This window comes from Bufo bufo, chromosome 6 (assembly GCF_905171765.1).
Source record: "Bufo bufo chromosome 6, aBufBuf1.1, whole genome shotgun sequence".
Classification (NCBI taxonomy): Eukaryota; Metazoa; Chordata; class Amphibia; order Anura; family Bufonidae; genus Bufo; species Bufo bufo.
The window spans coordinates 302687789-302710601 of record NC_053394.1 but is presented as its reverse complement, the minus strand read 5'-3'; the positions used below and the strand labels follow the sequence as shown (position 1 = coordinate 302710601).

At 45.1% G+C, this 22813-nt stretch overlaps 1 protein-coding gene across 1 annotated transcript in view; it reads left to right on the top strand.

The window, feature by feature from the left end:
• Positions 1-22813, top strand: part of PPP1R1B (protein phosphatase 1 regulatory inhibitor subunit 1B) — a 108550-nt gene that overhangs the window by 56142 nt on the left and 29595 nt on the right. The window contains exons 2-3 of the mRNA XM_040438195.1: positions 7812-7872; positions 10227-10249. Coding sequence (XP_040294129.1) covers positions 7812-7872; positions 10227-10249 — 84 coding nt within the window. The remainder of the gene's footprint in view (positions 1-7811; positions 7873-10226; positions 10250-22813) is intronic.

The following is a 22813-nucleotide window of genomic DNA, read 5'->3' as shown; positions in this document are numbered from 1 at the left end:
CACTTCTGCTTAGCAACAACAGATTAACACTATACTTTCTGTTGTTTCTGCTGTGTCACTGAGCTTACCTTACATTACAAAAGGAATTTTAAAGGCATATTATCTTTTTCTGCTTCTGTGAACACAAAATATAACAGTTATATGACATCCAAAACATGATGTCACAGTAAATAACTCTGCTTTTGTCTTTAACACATAAACATAGGAACTGTATTAAGGCTATTGGCAGGTTTAGCTGTATACACATATAAGCTAAACTAGCAACCTAGGGCAGGTTTTAGCTGGCCAGCTACAGGGGGGCCTGTGAAAAGAGCTAAACTTACCTGCTACCTGGGCTCCATGGCTGTCTTCATTGGACTTCCTGTCCCTGTATGTAAATGTCCTGCACAGACCGGGTCATGTGCATAGCTGCAGCCAATGACTGGCCTCAGCAGTGACGTGTCCCCAATTGTCATGTGACCCAGCAGTGATATGCCACTTGGAGGCACGTCACTGCTGAAGCCACATCACTGCAGGAAGTTTACATGTGGGGACTGGAAGTCCAGTGAAGACAGCCCAGGAGCCATGGACTGGCAGGAAGCAGATTAGTATAGATCTCTTCCAGGGGCGAATTGGCCATGGACCTTACAGGGAAATTTCCCGGTGGGACGATGCCCAGAGGGCCACCCGAGCCCTCTTCTCTGCCCCTGGCCAGGTACATAATAAGCTCTCAGTGATAACGTTGTGAGAATCAGGTACTCATGTACCCGGCCAGAGACCTCACATGCCTTTCTGAATTTATCTGCTGTGGCCTGCATCTCAACTCCTAAGCCGCTGCGCCATACCTTAATCAGAGACAACTGGAGAAGGACAAAAAATGGTAGCTATTGATGGCCACCACAGAGGACCAGCTTTTGGGGCAGTATATTCTGCTGCTCTGTGGTATATGGTTCTGATGGGATGCTGATTTTGCACTATGGTATTGCTGATGCCGCCTACTTGTGTTGCCCCACCTTCTGTCAATTTGGACCCCCCCATCCCTACAACATGGGGCCACTTTTAAGTTTTTTTCCAGGGCTACTTTAAGTTCCCAGTCTGCCCCTGACGTTTTCACAGGTACCTCTGGAGAAAGGAAAAAAAAGGAGAAAATCCTGAACAACTCCTTTTAGCAAGATTTATCAACTGTAACTTTTTAAAAAGTCACAAAAATGGTCACATTCTTACTTTAGCGAAGGGGTGGTGTAGAAAGTGGAGTAACATCTCAAGTCAGATGTGTTAGACTTAAAGATGCAAGAAATTAATCAAACAGCGTGCAACATTTCATAAAGGTCCATCCACACATCCGTAGTGTATTGCGGATCCGCAATACACCCGGCCGGCACCCCCATAGAATTGCCGCAATTGTGGACAAGAATAGAACATGTTCTATTTTTTTCGAGAGCCACGGAACGGAAGATCGGGGCCGCGCTCCGGAAATGCGGATGCAGACAGCACACTGTGTGTTGGATGCAGACAGCACACTGTGTGTTGCCCCATAGAGAATGAATGGGTCTGGATTCGTTCTGCAACGTAGCGGAAAAGATCCGGATCCATTCTACGGACATGTGAATGGGCCCTAACTTGGGAGCAAATTACATTACTGCAGACTCCAGCAAAACTCCCTTGAGACATTCCCCTCATGATAAATCTCCCCTAATTTGTACTGGTGTAGTGGTACAGTGGTCTGCAGTAGGGATCCTTGTGCATCCATACAGCTAGGATACCTATGTTCATTACGTAGATATCCATGCTTCAGCTATACATATGGACCATGACTTACAGGTTGAGGAGGAGACGAATGTTGAGATTACAGCCGGTTGCGAGTGAGAATATTGTATATTTTAACAAACCCTTTTTTCAAAAAAAAAAACGGACAAAGGCATTAGTTACTGTAGATGTGTGTTGACCAAACCATAGTTCTGATTTTTGTCTTCTTTGACCCTGCCATTGACTTGTACATTCAGGTTCAGTCCATAGTAGATGTTATTTCCATGTAGGAAAGGAGATAAGCATCTACCAAAAACCCATCAGATGCCGCTTACCTCAGACAGGTAAAAACCCAACCTGTCCATACTGTGTTTCCCTCAACAAGGTATGTTAGCGGAGGTCAAGCTGTCCCCATGGTAAAAAGTCTTTACATGGTATTGGCAGTCATTCAATGTCCCTTTTCAGCCTCAGGGGCTATTCACGCGACCGTATCTTGGTCTGCGTCCAATACACAGTTTTTGCGTATCGCACGCTGACCTATTAATTTCAATAGAGCGGCAAAAAATGCGAACATTGCATTGTGTGCTGTCATCATCCATATGTCTGTTCGACGGCCCTGCAAAAAGGATAGAACATGTCTGTTTTGCGGACAAGGCTAGGCATTGCTAGAATGGGGCCATTAAAAAAGTGCGGGATGTACACAGACCGCATCTGTATTTTGTGGATCCGTGATTTGCGGTCCGCAAAATGGATAAACTCGTGTGAAAAGCCCTTCAGGCTGGGTTTACAACATGTTATGATTCTGCATGCAATTTGATTCATTCTCATGATGTGTCGCAATAATTGGTGCATATGAATAACCAGTAGAGATTGTTTTTAATTGCAAATAATTGAAGACATTACAACTGAGGAGGTTTTCAGGGAAATATTTTTAAAAAATGGGCAGAATGGGTAAAAAATAACAAATAATCATTACTCATCTCACTGACCCCCGCTGCTGCTGGTCCAACACTGCTCTCCACTTCCCTCTCCTAGGCTAGATGTTCAGCAGATGACTTGGACTGCCTTCTTGGCCAATTTTTCACCCATTCTGACCCATTTTTATAAAATGTTCACCTGGAAAACCCTTTTAAAGCCATTGACTGCTTTAGGCTATAAGCAGATCAGAGTAATCATCTGTAATCTGTGGAGGAATTGAGTAAGGCTACTTTTACACTTGCGTTGTTAATTCCGGTATTGAGATCCAGCAGAGGATCTCAATACCAGAATTAAATGGATCCGTTTTGATTTTGCACATCAGGACGCATCCGTTCCGTTAGAATACGACGGTGTTAAAATCAAACCGGATCTGTCACTAAATACATTGAAAGTCAATGGGTGACGGATCCGGTTTTTTTAGGCTGCTCGCCATTGACTTACATTGTTTTCAGTGCCGGATGCGTTTTTTTTTCCCCCCATTTTTGACTGGACACGAAACCACAGCTTGCAGTGGTTTTGTGTCCGGTCACAAAACGGAATTCTGCCGAAACGAAAGACATCCTGATGCATCCTGAACAGATCTCTTTCCATTCAGAATGCATGAGGACTACCGTAAATAGAAACATTTTTTTTCCAGTATTGAGATCCTCTGCTAGATCTCTATACCGGAAAACAACAACGCGAGTGTGAAAGTAGCCTTACAAGTATTCAGTTTCCCTGCAGCACCACCACAGGGGAGATTGAGTATTACACAGGTTCCATTTTGTAAATCAGTGGGTAGTCCATGTAATGCAAGAACACGAGAGATTGTTTGAAAATGGGTTTATACACCTGACAACCCCTTTAGGGATGGCACAGTATCTCAGTGACCAAGGATGTAGGTGAAACTACTATGTACAGTATGGACAGTTTAGTTTTCCTATAATTTATTTTTCAACCACAAAAAACACAAAATAAGATTAGGACGTAAATAGATATAGATGTGGATACACTTTCTAGTCAATCAAGTGTCACATTACCTTCAAAGGTCACCATACCGATTAATCTCGGAATATATGAGTAATATTTACACTGTATTACCTCCTCCGTGCCTATCATCTATACATACAGTTGTGAGTATGTTTGATTTGTCATGTGCTTATTACGAGCTGCAGTTTGCTTTGTTCCGCTTCAGTATGTACTGTTCTATGCCATTATGTTGCTGGGTCTGGTTGAGCATATCTGTAATTAGGAACATGCAGGCATATAATAGGTACCACAATGCTGCTCTTTGTGCCATATAAAAGGCCCACTGTTTCCTTATACAAGAAGGTTAATGTATAAAGTGTTTACGTACAGTATAATATAGGGTAAAGAAATCAGAGTTGATTAACTTAAAGGGGTTGTTCATTTTTTGAGAAAAGGTATGCTTTTTCCCCCAGAAATAATGCCCCTTCTGTCCATGGCGTTTCTGGTATTACCGCTCAGCTCCATTTAACTCAACTGCAGTCCACCCACCCCACACAATATTTCTGCCAGTTGATATGAAAACCCTTATTCTTATTCATAGTGAAATCCACTTGCTTTCATATTCCAGTTTCTAAGCGTAGCAGCCATCCGTTCTTCCTCATTGACTTTTGGAAATCGTTTCTTGATTGGTTACTGCCATGTGCATAAATAAGGCAACTTTCACACTAGCGTTTTAGTTTTCCGGTATTGAGATCCGTCACAGGGTCTCAATACCTGAAAAAAAAAAAACGCTTCAGTTTTGTCCCCATTCATTGTCAATGGGGACAAAACTGAACTGAATAGAACGGAGTGCTCCAAAATGCATTCCGTTCCGTCTAGTTGCGTTCCCAGACCGGAGAGCAAACCGCAACATGTTGTAGTTTGCTTTCCGTCCTGAGATGTGGAACAAGACGGATCCGGCATGACCCACAATGCAAGTCAATGGGGACGGATCCGTTTTTTCTGACAAAATCTGACACAATAGAAAAATAATCCGTCCTCCAATAACTTTCAATGGTGGTCATGGCGGATCCGTCTTGGCTATGTTACAGATAATACAACCGGATCCGTTCATAATGGATGCAGATGGTTGTATTATCAGTAACTGAAGCGTTTTTGCTGAACCCTGCCGGATCCAGTAAAAACGCTAGTGTGAAGGTAGCCTTAGAGAATGCAGCACCACTCTTCACACAGTAATTTTGATGCTACACAGCAACGTGTTACACAACATACGACATGCTGCAACTGGAATGTGACAAAAAATGCAGACCTGTCACAAGACAGCAAGTTGCAGACATTTTTTGTTACGTACCTTTTCTGAGCGTGCTGTCGCAGGACATACAGTTGCAAGAAAAAGTATGTGAACCCTTTAGAATGATATGGATTTCTGCACAAATTGGTCATAAAATGTGATCTGATCTTCATCTAAGTCACAACAATAGACAATCACAGTCTGCTTAAACTAATAACACACAAATAATTAAATGTTACCATGTTTTTATTGAACACACCATGTAAATATTCACAGTGCAGCTGGAAAAAGTATATGAACCCTTGGATTTAATAACTGGTTGAACCTCCTTTGGCAGCAATACCTTCAACCAAACGTTTCCTGTAGTTGCAGATCAGACGTGCACAACGGTCAGGAGTAATTCTTGACCATTCCTCTTTACAGAACTGTTTCAGTTCAGCAATATTCTTGGGATGTCTGGTGTGAATCACTTTCTTGAGGTCATGCCACAGCATCTCAATCGGGTTGAGGTCAGGACTCTGACTGGGCCACTCCAGAAGGCGGATTCTCTTCTGTTTAAGCCATTCTGTTGTTGATTTATTTCTATGCTTTGGGTCATTGTCCTGTTGCAACACCCATCTGCTGTTGAGCTTCAGCTGGTGGACAGATGGCCTTAAGTTCTCCTTCAAAATGTCTTGATAAACTTGGGAATTTATTTTTCCTTCAATGATAGCAATCCGTCCAGGCCCTGACGCAGCAAAGCAGCCCCAAACCATGATGACCCCTCCACCATACTTCACAGTTGGGATGAGGTTTTGATGTTGGTGTGCTGTGCCTCTTTTTCTCCACACATAGTGTTGTGTATTTCTTCCAAACAACTAAATTTTGGTTTCATCTGTCCACAGAAAATTTTGCCAGTACTGCTGTGGAACATCCAGGTGCTCTTGTGCAAACTGTAAACGTGCAGTAATGGTTTTTTTTGGACAGCAGTGGCTTCCTCTGTGGTATCCTCCCATGAAATACATTCTTGTTTAGTGTTTTACGTATCGTAGATTCGCTAACAGGGATGTTAGCATATGCCAGAGACTTTTGTAAGTCTTTAGCTGACACTCTAGGATTCTTCTTCACCTCATTGAGCAGTCTGCGCTGTGCTCTTGCAGTCATCTTTACAGGACGGCCACTGTACCAGCAGTGCTGAACTTTCTCCATTTATAGACAATTTGTCTTACCGTGGACTGATGAACAGCAAGGCTTTTGGAGATACTTTTATAGCCCTTTCCAGCTTTATGCAAGTCAACAATTCTTAATCGTAGGTCTTCTGAGAGCTCTTTTGTGCGAGGCATCATTCACATCAGGCAATGCTTCTTGTGAAAAGCAAACCCAGAACTGGTGTGTGTTTTTTATAGGGCAGGGCAGCTGTAACCAACACCTCCAATCTCATCTCAAAGATTGGACTCCAGTTGGCTGACACCTCACTCCAATTAGCTCTTGGAGATGTCATTAGTCTAGGGGTTCACATACTTTTTCCACCTGCACTGTGAATGTTTACATGGTGTGTTCAATAAAAACATGGTAACATTTAATTATTTGTGTGTTATTAGTTTAAGTAGACTGTGATTGTCTATTGTTATGACTTAGAAGAAGATCAGATCACATTTTATGACCAATTTGTGCAGAAATCCATATCATTCCAAAGGGTTCACATACTTTTTCTTGCAACTGTATGTCACTGTGCAGCCCTGCCTAAAGGACAAGGAGTAATACGCTCTGTGCGTATATCATTTACATGGAGAGACAAAGAGGATGCACTGTCTGCGCCTGGGTGATTATGGGGAGAGCCAGGGAGGCAGTACTATCTGTGCCAAAATCATTACAGGAAGCAAAAGGGCGGCAGTACTTTCTGTGCCTACATCATTCCATGGAGAGGCAGCACTATCTATGCTTAGCTTTTTACAGGGAGACAGGGAGGTAGTACGATCTCTGCCCAGAATTTTACATGGAGGGACAGGGGGGCAGTACTATCGGTGCTACGATTATTACATGGAGCGATAGGGAGGTAGCACTATCAGTGTATAGATTATTACAAAGAGATAAAGGAGCACCGTGCTTCTTGTGCCTAGATTATTACAGAGAGAGACAGGGAGATAGTACCATCCTTGCCTAGATTATTACATGGAGGGACAGGGAGGCAGTACTCTCTGTACTTCAATTATTACATGGAGCGATAGGTAGGCAGCACTATCAGTGTATAGATCATTACAAGGAGATAAAAGAGCACAGTACTACCTGTGCCTAGATTATTACAGGGAGAGACAGGGAGGTAGTACCATCTCTGCCCAGATTATTACATGGAGGGACAGTAAGGCAGTACTATATGTGGTTTCGATAATTACATGGAGGGACAGGGAGGCAGCACTATCATTGTATAGCACATTACAGGGAGATAAAGGAGGGCAGTACTACTTTTGCCTAGATTATTACAGGGAGAGACTGGGAAGCAGTACTATCTGTGCTTATATAATTTACAGGAGAAGGGTAGCTGATTTTTATACCCTCTTCCCAAAATTCCAGGGGAGCATTGCCTGGCCTATAAGACTCCTCAAGCCAATTACACGCTCCAAAAGGAGATATAGTATCCCCCTATACAATTTACAGGGAGAAACAAAGAGGTAGTACTATCTGTGCCTACATTATAAACAGGTAGAGACATGGAGGCAGTACTATCGTTGCCTACATCATTTGCTGGTAGAGAAAAAGAAACATTACTGCCACTTTGTGGGCAAAAGGGCTTACTGCTCCCCAAGGTAAAGGTAATACTGAGCTTGGAAATAAATTGTCAGCCCTGTAGTTGAATGTTTAAATGTTAATAAACGTTCTTTTCTCTCTCTAGATCAGGAGACGCAGACCTACCCCAGCCACCTTATTCCGTGTATCTGATCCACAGTCACCAGGTAAGGAAGTACCACATCACGTGCTGCAGATACAGATAGATGAATCTGTCTTTACAGGATCCATGACAGGATCCATTGTGATCCTACATGATCCTTTTTAGTCATGGAACAGATCCCCATTGTAATGGATCCATCAGGTTTCCATTTTTCTTTTCTCAACACAATCACAAAGCACTCTTCGCCATTCTGGCCATTAGTTGTTAATTGTAGTATATTACTAAAGACATAACTATATTATTTCATTTATTTTTAAGGGGGTTGTCCCATCATAACAACTTATCGCCTATCAACAGGGTAGTTGATAAGGGACTAATTGGTGGGGGTCCAACCACTGGGGCCCCCAACGATCACAACAATGAAGTTGAATGAGGCAGCAGTCGCACATGCATGCCGGCGCTTCATTTACTCCAGGGATTCCGTGACCCTGTACTCATGACTGGTGAGGGTACGACTGCAGGGATCGAAGATGTGCTTATGGTGGGACAACCCCTTTAATAATCATCATTACTTCTATATCCATGGTCACCTAATGAGAGAACAGAGAGATCTTTAGACAGGTGAAATAGTCATTAAAAAGCATAAAATTAAGATCAGGGTCAAGGAGCCTTGTTCAGTCCCTTCTAACATAAGGCCTTTTCCACAAATGGTGCAGATTTTGCTGTGGAATTCATAGCGGAAATGCTTTGAGTTTGTTGCAGCTTTTTACCCTTGGCGTGGCAAAAGGTGAAATAAGCGCTAAAACCTGCTCTGCGTGCTTTGTGTGGATTTTTTTGGTGGAAATTTTCTGCAGCATGTGAATGAGATTTGTTAAAATCGCATCCTCTTTGCTGCTATTGCAAATGCTGTGGATTTTATGCATGCAATTCTGCTGCAGCGTGTATGCCACTTGTGGCTGTCCCCTAAAAATGGGTCACCTTGTATGACTATGGCTCTGTTCACATTTGAGATGAAGGCTCTATCTAGATTTTCTGTCGTATTTGAAGAACAATATAGTGTTGCGTGCAGTAATGTTTTTCCTGGCTAAATGACAGACACCTCTGTGGAACCCAATAGACCCCCGCTAAAAGTCAGTGGGGACCATAGGGTGCTGCAATGTCTATTGTGTGATGGACCCTGATCCGGAAAAAAAAATGCTGATAAGAACAGAGCCTTTAAAGGGGTTGTTCAATTTTGCAGATTTTTTTAAAAAAAATTTAACCCCTGCCTGTTGTACTTGAAAAATCCTGCTCACCTGCTCCCCGCTGCTCACTTCCAGTTTCCTTAAACAGTCTCCAGGCACCCATTCTGTAAACATCTGGATGGATGAGGTCATGTGTGTCACTGCAGCCAATGAAGGGCCTCAATGGTGACATGTCTCCATGTGGCACGTGCCCTAGCAGTAATGTGCCACTTGGGGACACATCACCACTGAGACCAATCATTGGCCGCAGCGGCAACTGTGACCCCCATTCATCTTGAAGTTCATAAGACGGGGGCCAGATGACTGCTGAAAGGAGACAGGGACCTAGCTGGACAGCCCCTTTAATCTTAAGTGGTTCAGTCTGTCATGATCTGGGGGAAATCTTTATATGAATGATTGAGTTTCTAACTGAATGTCCTCTTTAAAGGGGTTATTTACCCATATGGACCTTTTCTGCAGACCCCCAAGCAAGGCTGGACCCACTATAGGAAACATACTTACCCCCCAGCTGGGTTCCAGCTCCATTGCTGCCCCCTGGACGCCGCTGGTCTTGGGTCTACCCGCGTCAACATTCGGTCATGTGGACACTGCAGCCAACTGGCCACAGTGGTCATGTGTCATTCATTCACCACGTGACCCAAAAACATGGGTGACATGTCAAATTGGATGTTGCGGGGAGACCTGAGACCTGCAGGTCTGGCCAACCTGGGGAAGTGGGGGAGGGGGGGCTTTGCAGAAAAGGTCCCCAGGGATGAACAATCCCTTTAAATATAATGTATATGGCCAGCGTTAATAGGTAAGGCCAATTATGATAAAACTAATATTACAATTTAAAGTGACAGTAGTAGATTTTTGTCAGCAGTTTGTTTTCAATTGTCTCCATGCAGGTTCTCTACTCTTATAACCATTGATGGTCGTGTGCTATGATAATCCTGACCATTTATTAACACACTAGCTATTAGACCCTGTTCATTTCAGATTTTAAAATAAATGTCTGTATATAAAATGTTTTCATTTGACTCTGCCCATTACGAGGCGTCCGCTGCAAAATACATGTGGGCCTGAAATGTCCCGTAGATTAAAAAAATGGATTTGTCATTTTTCGTTCTGCATCATACAAGAAATAATGATTCTCTTTTTTTCTCTGTTTCTTGCTACTTATTTTACCTTACAGATGATGACCCCACATTATATCAGGTAAAGCTTGCCGCCTTTTTGTCGCTTTGTGCTATTTACTGTTCCAGGCCATACAAAATGCTTTATAGTTTTATGTAAGACAGACTTTAAAAACGGAACTGTATGCTAGAGAGGCTATCGGGATCATAGCATTGCCTAGGCACGCTCTTCTGACTGTCTCTCCTGGCACCTGCATCGGAAATAGGTGTACCCTGTAACGAGGTTTAAGTGATTAGAAAAAAAACAGCGCCACTCTTATTCATTCATCCATTCATTTCAACCGCTACACCAGACACAACCCATAATCTAGAGTGGTGCAATATAGAAATGATCTAAATATGTAGTACTTGATGATCCAGCCATCTTGTTCTGACCCTTCTACACAACCGCTGAGTTCAGTTATAACAACAGGGCAAATTTACTAATGTGAGGCTGCAGTTCTAGTACATAATCTTGTATCAAGTTTCAGACAGCAAATAATCCACTGCGATTCGTTTGTCTGTGTTGGATTTCCAGCTTGACAAGTGGGAGTGGTGTAGTGGTAAGGAGGTGTGGCTTAAAGGGGTTGTCCCATGATTGATATAACAAATAAATATCAGGCATCATACTGCACGTGAAAATCTCCTTCTAACAAAGCTAGAACCAGCCCTGTACCTTACATGGATCCAGAGATCTCCCCATTCTTTGCTCCATTTGATCTGCTAGATTTATTTTAAACCAGCAGCTCAGTGGAGATGTCCTTTGTCTGGGGGGTGTCCTTTCTGCTGCAGCTCTCTCACTAGCATAGTTCAGGGGACATGCCCTTTCTGCTGCAGATCCCTACCTGTAACTGTCACAGCTTGTAAATAAAAGATAGGAGTGGTGGCAGCTGAAGGATAGATCTGAGCAGACGTGACCTACTCAGTGAGGTGGACAACGAAATAAAGATAAGAACAAACAGTAGGTGGCGCTGTACCGATACATTTTATTGAATAACTCAGTGGTTATGCAAAATATTTAATGACATGCAGTTACAAAAGTATTAAGATCCAAGTGCTGGTTAGAAAAATGTAGAATATTTTTCATGGGACTACCATGCAACAATCTGCACCAAAATTCTGGCGCAAAGTAAGCCAATCAAGAGTTGGTGTACAGTTAAAGAAAAGTGTCTAGCCAAGCACCAAATTTATCATCCAGCGTGAGCCACTGCGATACATTTGGTGCATCTTTAGACTACTTAAGCATACACTGTTTATATTTCAAAAAGGATTTCCGTATCAGTGTCACGTCCGTGAAAAAAAGCGTACGTGTTTTATCAATGATGATGTTCATGGCTGGTCCATGTGTCTGTTTTTACCATCTGTGTGTCATCTGTAATTCACTGACGTTGCTTAGTTGAAAATTAATTTCACACGAACGTATTTTCTTTCCGTGTCCGTTCCGTTTTTCTTGCAGACCATATACGGAACCATTCATCTCAATGCGTTACTCTGTGTGCATTCCGGACGTCATCCGTATTTTTTGCGGATCCGTTTTTTGCGGACCGCAATATACATACGGTCGTGTACATGAGGCCTTAGTAAAAAAAAAAATGAAATGTGAACAGACACAGTTAAATCAGTGGGTACATGTGCTCTCCGTGGAAAATGTGGACAGTGAAAAACGGAAATGTGGATGAGACCTAAATCTGTCCCATCTCTGTCCTCTTCTATAGTATTTATCCAAGGACTTGGTAGTGAGTGGGTTAAATTTAATTTGGCTGATTAAGCAATTAAACAGGTATAGCTCACCCCCCTTTCTCATAGACTGAGCTCCTACCCTCCCTCATGGAGTGAAAATACGTAATGGAATTTGTGATGAAAGGGGGGGATGTTGAAATTCTGAGAAGTGAACAAAAGGGTTTATTTAAAGCGAAGAACGTTCTGCTCTAAAGTCACAGTGAGAATGACCTCAAAGGCAAAGCAAGGCCACCTGAGGAACGGTGTGGGGGTGGCAGTGAATAAGGATGAACTTCAATAGTGCGGTCTGTTTTTCTGGGACTTGGCGAGCGTCACCTACAAAATGGAAGCTATGAACTGCTACAACGTATATTAATCACAGTATTGCACCTAAATACTTTACACTATTGTGCATTTAAGCGCATCTCTGCATAAGCTGAGCTCAATCATTTGCAGTAGAAGAAGCGTTTCAGATGGGTTTATTACATACATATTTAGGGGGTCATTTACTAAGTCATACATGCCAAAAGTTTTTTACAACGCAGTCTGCGACTTTTCCCTGCTCACACCAGGTCTAAAAAAGGGGGCATGGCGTGGGCGGAGAAGGGCTGGCAGGCCTGTCTCATTTATCATTTTCTACGTATTAAGCCTCATTCATACGTCAGTGTTCGGTCAGTGATTTCTATCAGTGATTTTGAGCCAAGACCAAGTGCGGCTCTAAACAGAGAACAGGTGCAGATCTTTAATTTAGGCCTCTTGCACACGACCGTTGTGCGTCCGTGGCCATATGGTGGCCCGCATACAACGGGTCCGCAATACACAGGCACCGGCCCGTGTGCACTCCGCATCACAGATGCAGACCCATTCACTTGAATGGGACCGCAATCACGGAGATGTGGAACGGAAGCAGTGATCGAAACCCCACGGAAGTACTTACGGAGTGCTTCCGTGGTTTTTCTGTCCATTCCTCCACACTGCAAAAAAATAGAACTTGTTGAATTGGTCTCGATCCGTGCCGGCCACCGCACGGATGTTGCCCGTGCATTGGGGACCGCAAATTGCAACGTTCGTGTGAAAGAGGCCTTAGGTTCACGATCACTGATGGGAAAACACTGACGTGTGAATGAGGCTTTAGGCTTCATTCACACGTCCGTAGAACACGGTCCGTGAGATACCAGACTGGCATCCTGCTTAGTGCAGGAGCGCAAGGCATCATTGGTTGCTATGACGCCGTCCGCTTTGTGCCGCCGCCGCAGTACAGTAATACACTCGTATAGATCATAGCAACCAATGACGCCGTGCGCTCCTGTACTAAGCAGGATGCCAGTCCGGTATCTCACGGACCGTGTTCCACGGACGTGTGAATGAAGCCTTAGGCCTCATGCACACGGCCGTTGTTTGGGTCCGCATCCGAGCCGGCGTTTTTGCGGCTCGGATGCAGACCCATTCACTTCAATGGGGCCGCAAAAGATGCGGACAGGACTCCGTGTGCTGTCCGCATCCGTTGCACCGTTCCATGGCCCCACAAAAAGAAATATAGCATGTCCTATTCTTGTCCATTTTTCGGACAAGAATAGGCATGTCTACAATGGGCCGCCCATTCAGTTTCCGCAAATTGCGGAAGGCACACGGGCGGCTTCACGTTTTTGTGGATTCGCGGTTTGCGGACGGCAAAAAACTGCACAGTCGTATGCATGTAGCCTTAGGTGTAGAAAATTGTCTAAATTTAAGCCAGCAAGGAAGCTGTCTTACATTTAGACCGGCGGTGGATGCGCTGAAGTTAAGTAGAGGCTGGTGCCTCTACATAACTTTGACGGACCCACTGCCAGCACAAGGGGTTATTAAGGGGGTTATTAAGACCGGTGTCTAGAACGCTGGTCTTAATAAATTACCCATCATTCAAACTATGCATCCAAACTATGGATACACAGGCACCGGCCCCTTTGTGCCTAGATCAGTTTAGATCAGTATTGCACCTAATCGGGATCTACGTTCAGTTCAGTAGAACCATGGGTGGTCCGAGTGTTGCAGCTGTAATACAAAAGCTAAAATGGGTCATACCACCTTTAGTCAGGCTGTATATTTTATATATAGTCAACATCAGAGAAAGCTTCAGTGCACAGTCCCCACAGACCCGGTACACAACTGCTCAGTCCTCTTCTCCCAAAACCCGCTTCTCCACCCTTACAGAAAAAAAACTCTCCACTCTACTCTCCAGATCACATCTCACCACCTGTGCACTTGACCCAATCCCATCCCACCTCATCCCTAACCTCACCACAGTGTTTATCCCAGCCCTAACTCATCTCTTCAACCTATCACTATCTGGTGTCTTCCCCTCTGGTTTTAAACATGCTACCATTACACACATCCTCAAAAAGCCTTCACTTGACCCATCTTTTGTCCAGTTATCGCCCCATATCACTTCTTCCGTATGCCTCAAAGCTACTTGAGCAACATGTCCATTCTGAACTATCCTCTCATCTGTCCTGCTCCCTCTTTGACCGGCTACAATCTGGCTTCCGACCCCACCACTCAACTGAGACTGCCCTTACCAAAGTCACTAATGACCTACTAACAGCCAAAACCAAAAAACATTACTCTGTCCTCCTTCTCCTTGACATGTCCTCTGCCTTTGATACTGTCGACCACTCCCTTCTGTTACAAACTCTCTCATCTCTTGGCATCACTGACCTGGCCCTCTCCTGGATTACATCATACCTCACAGAGCGGACATTTAGTGTCTCCCACTCTCACACCACCTCCTCGTCTCATTCCCTCTCTGTTGGTGTCCCGCAAGGCTCTGTCCTAGGACCTCTGCTCTATCTACACTTTCTGCCTGGGACAGCTCATAGAGTCCCATGGCTTTCAGTATTACTTTTATGCTGACGACACACGAATCTACCTCTCTGGTCCAGACATCACCACCTTACTATCCAGAATCCAACAATGCCTATCTTCCATATCCTCCTTCTCTTCTCGCTTTCTAAAACTTAACATAGATAAAACAGAATTCATCATCTTCCCATCTTGCTCAACCCCCCCAACAGACGATCAATGGCTGCCTACTCTCCCCGGCCAACCAAGTCCGCTGCCTTGGAGTGACCTTGGATTCTGCCCTCTCCTTCCGACCGCACATCCAAGCCCTTTCCACCACCTGCTGCCTCCAACTCAAAAACATCTCTTGCATCCGCGCTTTCCGCATCTCTGAGTTTGCAAAAATGCTTGTACACGCCCTCATCATCTATCGCCTAGACTACTGCAACAACCTCCTCAGTGGCCTTCCATCTAGCACTCTCGCACCCCTTCAATCTATCCTCAACTCTGCTGCCCGACTAATCCTCCTCTCACCATGTTACTCCTCTGCCAGCCCCTTCACTGGCTCCCCATTGCCTAGCGAATTCAGTTCAAAATACTAACAAATACATACAAGGCTGTCCACAACCTGTTCCCTCCCTACATCTCTGAGCTACTTTCCTGATACATCCCCAAACGCAATCTCCGATCCTTACAAGACCTCCTTCTCTCCACCTCTTCCCACAATCGCCTCCAAGATTTCTCCCGTGCATCCCCCACACTCGCTACCCCTTCATATTAGACTCTCACCTACAGTGAAATCCTTCAGAAGAAACCTAAAAACCCACCTCTTCAGACAAGCCTACAACCAGTGACCCTGCTGCCTCTATACCACCATGATCAACTTTACCCTCTCCTACTGTGTCCTTCTCCCATAACATGTAGATTGTAAGCCGACAGGGCAGGGCCCTCTCTCCTTCTGTGAGAGTTTGTAACTCGTCTTGTTCATGCTTAGTGCAATTGTCTGTATTATGTATATATACCCCTTTTCATATGTACAGCTAGGGTGGCCAGACGTCCGGATCTCATAGGCCCAGTACCGAAGTCCGCTAGAGGGCACCAACACATCTTAGTCGTCCTTGACTACACCACTCGGTACCCGGAGGCAGTGCCGCTGCATCATACATCAGCCAAACTCATAGCTAAGGGGTTAATGGAGATGTTTTCTCGAGTGGGTCCGCCTAAGGAGGTTCTGACTGACCAATGGACCCCGTTTATGTCCAAGGTCATAAGGAAACTGTGTAAGTTGCTCCACATAATACAGCTACCGACGTCCATGTATCATCCACAAACGGATTTCTCCCGTCTAAAGATGGGAGGGACTGGGACCTTCTTCTGCCCTATCTCATGTTTGCAGTGCGAGAAGTGCCCCAGGCCTCTCTCTACTGGGTTCTCGCCCTTCAAACTGCTATACGGCAGACACCCTCGTGGTCTGTTAGACATCGCCAAAGAGGCGTGGGAACAACAGCGCACACCGCACAAAAGTGTTGTTGAGTACGTCACCCAGATGCAGGGACGGATGGAAACAGTGTTGCCTCTGGTTAGGGAGCATATGGAGGCAGCACAGCGAGCCCAGAGTAGGGTCTATAATAGGCAGGCTCGGGTCCGGAACTTTAACCCGGGTGATCGGGTGTTGGTTCTTGTACCGACCATAGACAGTAAGTTCCTAACTAGGTGGCAGGGGCCCTACGAGGTACTTGAAAAGATTGGAGAGGTAGATTACAAGGTACACCAGCCAGGGCAGCGAAAGCCGGAGCAGGTGTACCATGTGAATCTGGTCAAACCCTGGAAAGATAGGGAAACCTGTACGGAAGACAGCCCAGGACCAGCCGCCGGGCCTGGGGTGGAGATTTCCGGGGTTTGACTGGCCCCCTCCCAAAAGAACCCCCCTGCAGATTTCTGGTGGCCTCGTAGCGCTACACCAGGTCGACCATCTCTAGGGCATTACCAGGAGACACCTGGCCAATCCAGTGCTGGAGAGGGTACGGCAAAGCCCTCCAGAACACATCCGCCAACAAGCGGTCCAGCATAACAGTGGGACTCAGTACGTCAGGCTGCAGCCATTTTTGCAGCCGCTGTAGCAGATCATAATACTGCGGTCTGGCGAGTTCAGCCGGGTTAAATTCCCACTGATGCACTCGCTGGGCCCAGACCAATACATTCACCCCCAGTCTTGCCAGAATCTCACCTTTTATGGACAGGTAGTCGGTAAACACCTGCTGGGGTCCAGACGGCAGGAAAAGAGCGATGACCTCGGCCCATTGGTCTCAGGGTAACTTCTCCCTCATGGCCACCTTTTCGAACACCGCCAGATACGTCTCAATGTCGTCCGATTGGGTCATCTTAGGGCTCTCCGCACGAACAGCTTTCCGGGCATTGTGGATGTTCTGGGACGCTCCTGACGCTTGTAATGCCATCACATGCTGTAATAGCAGCTGGTTGGTTTCCTGCTGCTGCTTGTTTGCCTCCCGCAAGTTAGCCTCCACAAGGGCTTTTACGGGTCGTAACCTTGCCGGCTTGATATAAGACATACACCCCTGCCCGGGAAAAAAACTAAAACTTTTCGGCCTTCAGGCCAGCCTCACTGCGTTTGCCCGCATCCGACACCAAATGTGGGGATTCGGTCTGGTTAGTGGATGCAGTATAGAGGCAATGGACCAGGTTTTAAATCAATCTTCAGTGTTTATTCACCCTCATAACATAACACAAGAGTCCCTTTTCAGGCTTGGTGCTTGTTCACACACAGAAAAAAACTAAATAACGTTCACCTGGTATCCTGGGTGTCAGTTCACACCCGGCTGAATGCTCAGCCCCAGAAAGTCCACTTGCAGGCTGTAAGGCGGCCTGCTCGCCTGACACACGGTCTTCAGACCTCAGTGCAGAGAGCTCCCAAAACCACAGCGTCTCCACAGCTTCACTGTGAAGTGGAGGATAATCCACCCAGCTGAGACTGCTGGCTGGGTTTTTATCCCAAACCAAAACCCGGCCTGGAACGTGGGGAGGAGCCACCCACCCTGCACTTTGGCTGCTCCCAGTAAGAGCCGGCCCGGATCAGCTTTACAGCCATACTAAATAACAAATAGTGTCAGTCAGCACTAACTGCTGCTGACACTTTTAATTACCGGCTCTTACCTCACGAGGCCAGAAATCTTAGTGACACATACCTTTCGTCAATGACGGACCCTTGCGCCTTCCTACAAAATATATATATATATATATATATATATATATATATATATAGTCCAGAAAATGAATGGCACTCCAATAGATAATGGACAAATAACTCCTTTATTCCCCCATGCGCTGAATACAGGAGTTATTTGTCCATTATCTATTGGAGTGCCGTTCATTTTCTGGACTATTATTGTGGTAAGAAGCCTATTCCCTCAAGGTCGTGCACCCAGACTTGTCTATTTGCCTGTGTCGCCATTTTTGCGTTGAGATATATATATTTTTTTTTTGGGCTGCAATATAGGCACACTGAACTGAAGTGAAACCAACATCTCCTAGACTAACTCTGGCCCCTGTACTGGTGGTGGATACTAAGGGAAGGGGGGTATGACGTTAGGTATAAGGGATATAAAAGGGTTGTCCAAGATAATTTAACATCTTGGACAAGCAGTAAAGTGACTTAAATTACAAAAATATTTGAGTACTCTACTCCTTCTCCTGCACTATTCTCCGTAGTGCTGGTCTGACCCTCCCACCGCTGTTTGCAACCGCTACAGGCAATCACTGTCTTCAGTAGTCTATCACTGAGAACAGTGATTGCCTGCACCAGTCACATGTTGTATCCCGACACATCATTGTACATGTCCCAGTGTTGGTGATGTGCACAGTGACGTGCTGGGATATAGCACGTGACTGCTGCGGTTTGTAAGCAAACAGTGAAAGGAGAACTGGACAGGCATTTTAAGTATTTTAAGCCATTTTAGGGCTTGTCTGAGATTTTTTTATTATCTTGGACAACCATGCCAGATCCTTTTGTTCTCAGGGGAGATAGGCAGCTGTTGAGCATGCATGTGTAGGAGAAGGATAGCTGTTGGCTGCACAAATATTCGGTGACACCTATCTAAAGTGTGTGGCCAGCCTAATGCCTGGCTTATGACTGTATATTCTGGTACCAGTGATGGTGATTGTATGCTATCCTTAGGGAGATAATTACTACTTATTGGGTCAACATTGGTAAGCGTGCACAGAGTAACAACAACTAGTGACTATTGAAGTTTGCCACCTGGTTCTAGGGGAGGTCCAGCTGTCTAGGACAAATGTAGGGTCAGATGACCTAGTTGCAGAAATTATTTAACTGGTGGTAGGTGATCTCCATATCAAAGGTGAGGCGTTTTTCATAAGTGGTAATAGCATGCATATAGAGGTAAGCCTAACTCTGCATCGCTCTCGTAGTTCATCCGTATTCCTTCCAAGTAGGTAGTATTGTCCACAAGAAACATTATATAACTGAAATCCAATAACATTAACTGCATAGTTTTAGCTAAAGAAATTAGTAACTCACGAACTTTACCAACAGTGTATGCCATACACTAAGCCTTACAGATGACTGATAACATAAATGGATAAAATTCACCATATTATATTGTGCTCATGTACAGACGTGTACTTATTAGTAAAAATTTAAAATACTGATCCTTTTCCCTTTAACTTTGCATGAAGATAGGTGACCTTTTTCCTCCCCCTGCTTCTGAACCTTGATTGTTCCCATCAGCCCAGCCTTTATACCGTAGGGACCACAGCAGGCTATCTCTGAACTTCGGTAACAACAATTCACCCTTTCACACTAGGATGGCCCACAGCAGTGGAGCACATATGTACTGGCAGGATCAAGTTCCCAAGTGTTTGGATTTTAAAGAGGCACAACATGACGGAACTGCTGAGCAATACTATTCATGTCATGTCATTAAGGAGAGGATTGTGGAACATCTAAAATCTCACGGATTGAAAGATAAAAAACAGCATGGGTTTACTTCAGGGAGATCATGTCAAGGTAGATTACAAGGTACACCAGCCAGGGCAGCGAAAGCCGGAGCAGGTGTACCATGTGAATCTGGTCAAACCCTGGAAAGATAGGGAAACCTGTACGGAAGACAGCCCAGGACCAGCCGCCGGGCCTGGGGTGGAGATTTCCGGGGTTTGACTGGCCCCCTCCCAAAAGAACCCCCCTGCAGATTTCTGGTGGCCTCGTAGCGCTACACCAGGTCGACCATCTCTAGGGCATTACCAGGAGACACCTGGCCAATCCAGTGCTGGAGAGGGTACGGCAAAGCCCTCCAGAACACATCCGCCAACAAGCGGTCCAGCATAACAGTGGGACTCAGTACGTCAGGCTGCAGCCATTTTTGCAGCCGCTGTAGCAGATCATAATACTGCGGTCTGGCGAGTTCAGCCGGGTTAAATTCCCACTGATGCACTCGCTGGGCCCAGACCAATACATTCACCCCCAGTCTTGCCAGAATCTCACCTTTTATGGACAGGTAGTCGGTAAACACCTGCTGGGGTCCAGACGGCAGGAAAAGAGCGATGACCTCGGCCCATTGGTCTCAGGGTAACTTCTCCCTCATGGCCACCTTTTCGAACACCGCCAGATACGTCTCAATGTCGTCCGATTGGGTCATCTTAGGGCTCTCCGCACGAACAGCTTTCCGGGCATTGTGGATGTTCTGGGACGCTCCTGACGCTTGTAATGCCATCACATGCTGTAATAGCAGCTGGTTGGTTTCCTGCTGCTGCTTGTTTGCCTCCCGCAAGTTAGCCTCCACAAGGGCTTTTACGGGTCGTAACCTTGCCGGCTTGATATAAGACATACACCCCTGCCCGGGAAAAAAACTAAAACTTTTCGGCCTTCAGGCCAGCCTCACTGCGTTTGCCCGCATCCGACACCAAATGTGGGGATTCGGTCTGGTTAGTGGATGCAGTATAGAGGCAATGGACCAGGTTTTAAATCAATCTTCAGTGTTTATTCACCCTCATAACATAACACAAGAGTCCCTTTTCAGGCTTGGTGCTTGTTCACACACAGAAAAAAACTAAATAACGTTCACCTGGTATCCTGGGTGTCAGTTCACACCCGGCTGAATGCTCAGCCCCAGAAAGTCCACTTGCAGGCTGTAAGGCGGCCTGCTCGCCTGACACACGGTCTTCAGACCTCAGTGCAGAGAGCTCCCAAAACCACAGCGTCTCCACAGCTTCACTGTGAAGTGGAGGATAATCCACCCAGCTGAGACTGCTGGCTGGGTTTTTATCCCAAACCAAAACCCGGCCTGGAACGTGGGGAGGAGCCACCCACCCTGCACTTTGGCTGCTCCCAGTAAGAGCCGGCCCGGATCAGCTTTACAGCCATACTAAATAACAAATAGTGTCAGTCAGCACTAACTGCTGCTGACACTTTTAATTACCGGCTCTTACCTCACGAGGCCAGAAATCTTAGTGACACATACCTTTCGTCAATGACGGACCCTTGCGCCTTCCTACAAAATATATATATATATATATATATATATATATAGTCCAGAAAATGAATGGCACTCCAATAGATAATGGACAAATAACTCCTTTATTCCCCCATGCGCTGAATACAGGAGTTATTTGTCCATTATCTATTGGAGTGCCGTTCATTTTCTGGACTATTATTGTGGTAAGAAGCCTATTCCCTCAAGGTCGTGCACCCAGACTTGTCTATTTGCCTGTGTCGCCATTTTTGCGTTGAGATATATATATATTTTTTTTGGGCTGCAATATAGGCACACTGAACTGAAGTGAAACCAACATCTCCTAGACTAACTCTGGCCCCTGTACTGGTGGTGGATACTAAGGGAAGGGGGGTATGACGTTAGGTATAAGGGATATAAAAGGGTTGTCCAAGATAATTTAACATCTTGGACAAGCAGTAAAGTGACTTAAATTACAAAAATATTTGAGTACTCTACTCCTTCTCCTGCACTATTCTCCGTAGTGCTGGTCTGACCCTCCCACCGCTGTTTGCAACCGCTACAGGCAATCACTGTCTTCAGTAGTCTATCACTGAGAACAGTGATTGCCTGCACCAGTCACATGTTGTATCCCGACACATCATTGTACATGTCCCAGTGTTGGTGATGTGCACAGTGACGTGCTGGGATATAGCACGTGACTGCTGCGGTTTGTAAGCAAACAGTGAAAGGAGAACTGGACAGGCATTTTAAGTATTTTAAGCCATTTTAGGGCTTGTCTGAGATTTTTTTATTATCTTGGACAACCATGCCAGATCCTTTTGTTCTCAGGGGAGATAGGCAGCTGTTGAGCATGCATGTGTAGGAGAAGGATAGCTGTTGGCTGCACAAATATTCGGTGACACCTATCTAAAGTGTGTGGCCAGCCTAATGCCTGGCTTATGACTGTATATTCTGGTACCAGTGATGGTGATTGTATGCTATCCTTAGGGAGATAATTACTACTTATTGGGTCAACATTGGTAAGCGTGCACAGAGTAACAACAACTAGTGACTATTGAAGTTTGCCACCTGGTTCTAGGGGAGGTCCAGCTGTCTAGGACAAATGTAGGGTCAGATGACCTAGTTGCAGAAATTATTTAACTGGTGGTAGGTGATCTCCATATCAAAGGTGAGGCGTTTTTCATAAGTGGTAATAGCATGCATATAGAGGTAAGCCTAACTCTGCATCGCTCTCGTAGTTCATCCGTATTCCTTCCAAGTAGGTAGTATTGTCCACAAGAAACATTATATAACTGAAATCCAATAACATTAACTGCATAGTTTTAGCTAAAGAAATTAGTAACTCACGAACTTTACCAACAGTGTATGCCATACACTAAGCCTTACAGATGACTGATAACATAAATGGATAAAATTCACCATATTATATTGTGCTCATGTACAGACGTGTACTTATTAGTAAAAATTTAAAATACTGATCCTTTTCCCTTTAACTTTGCATGAAGATAGGTGACCTTTTTCCTCCCCCTGCTTCTGAACCTTGATTGTTCCCATCAGCCCAGCCTTTATACCGTAGGGACCACAGC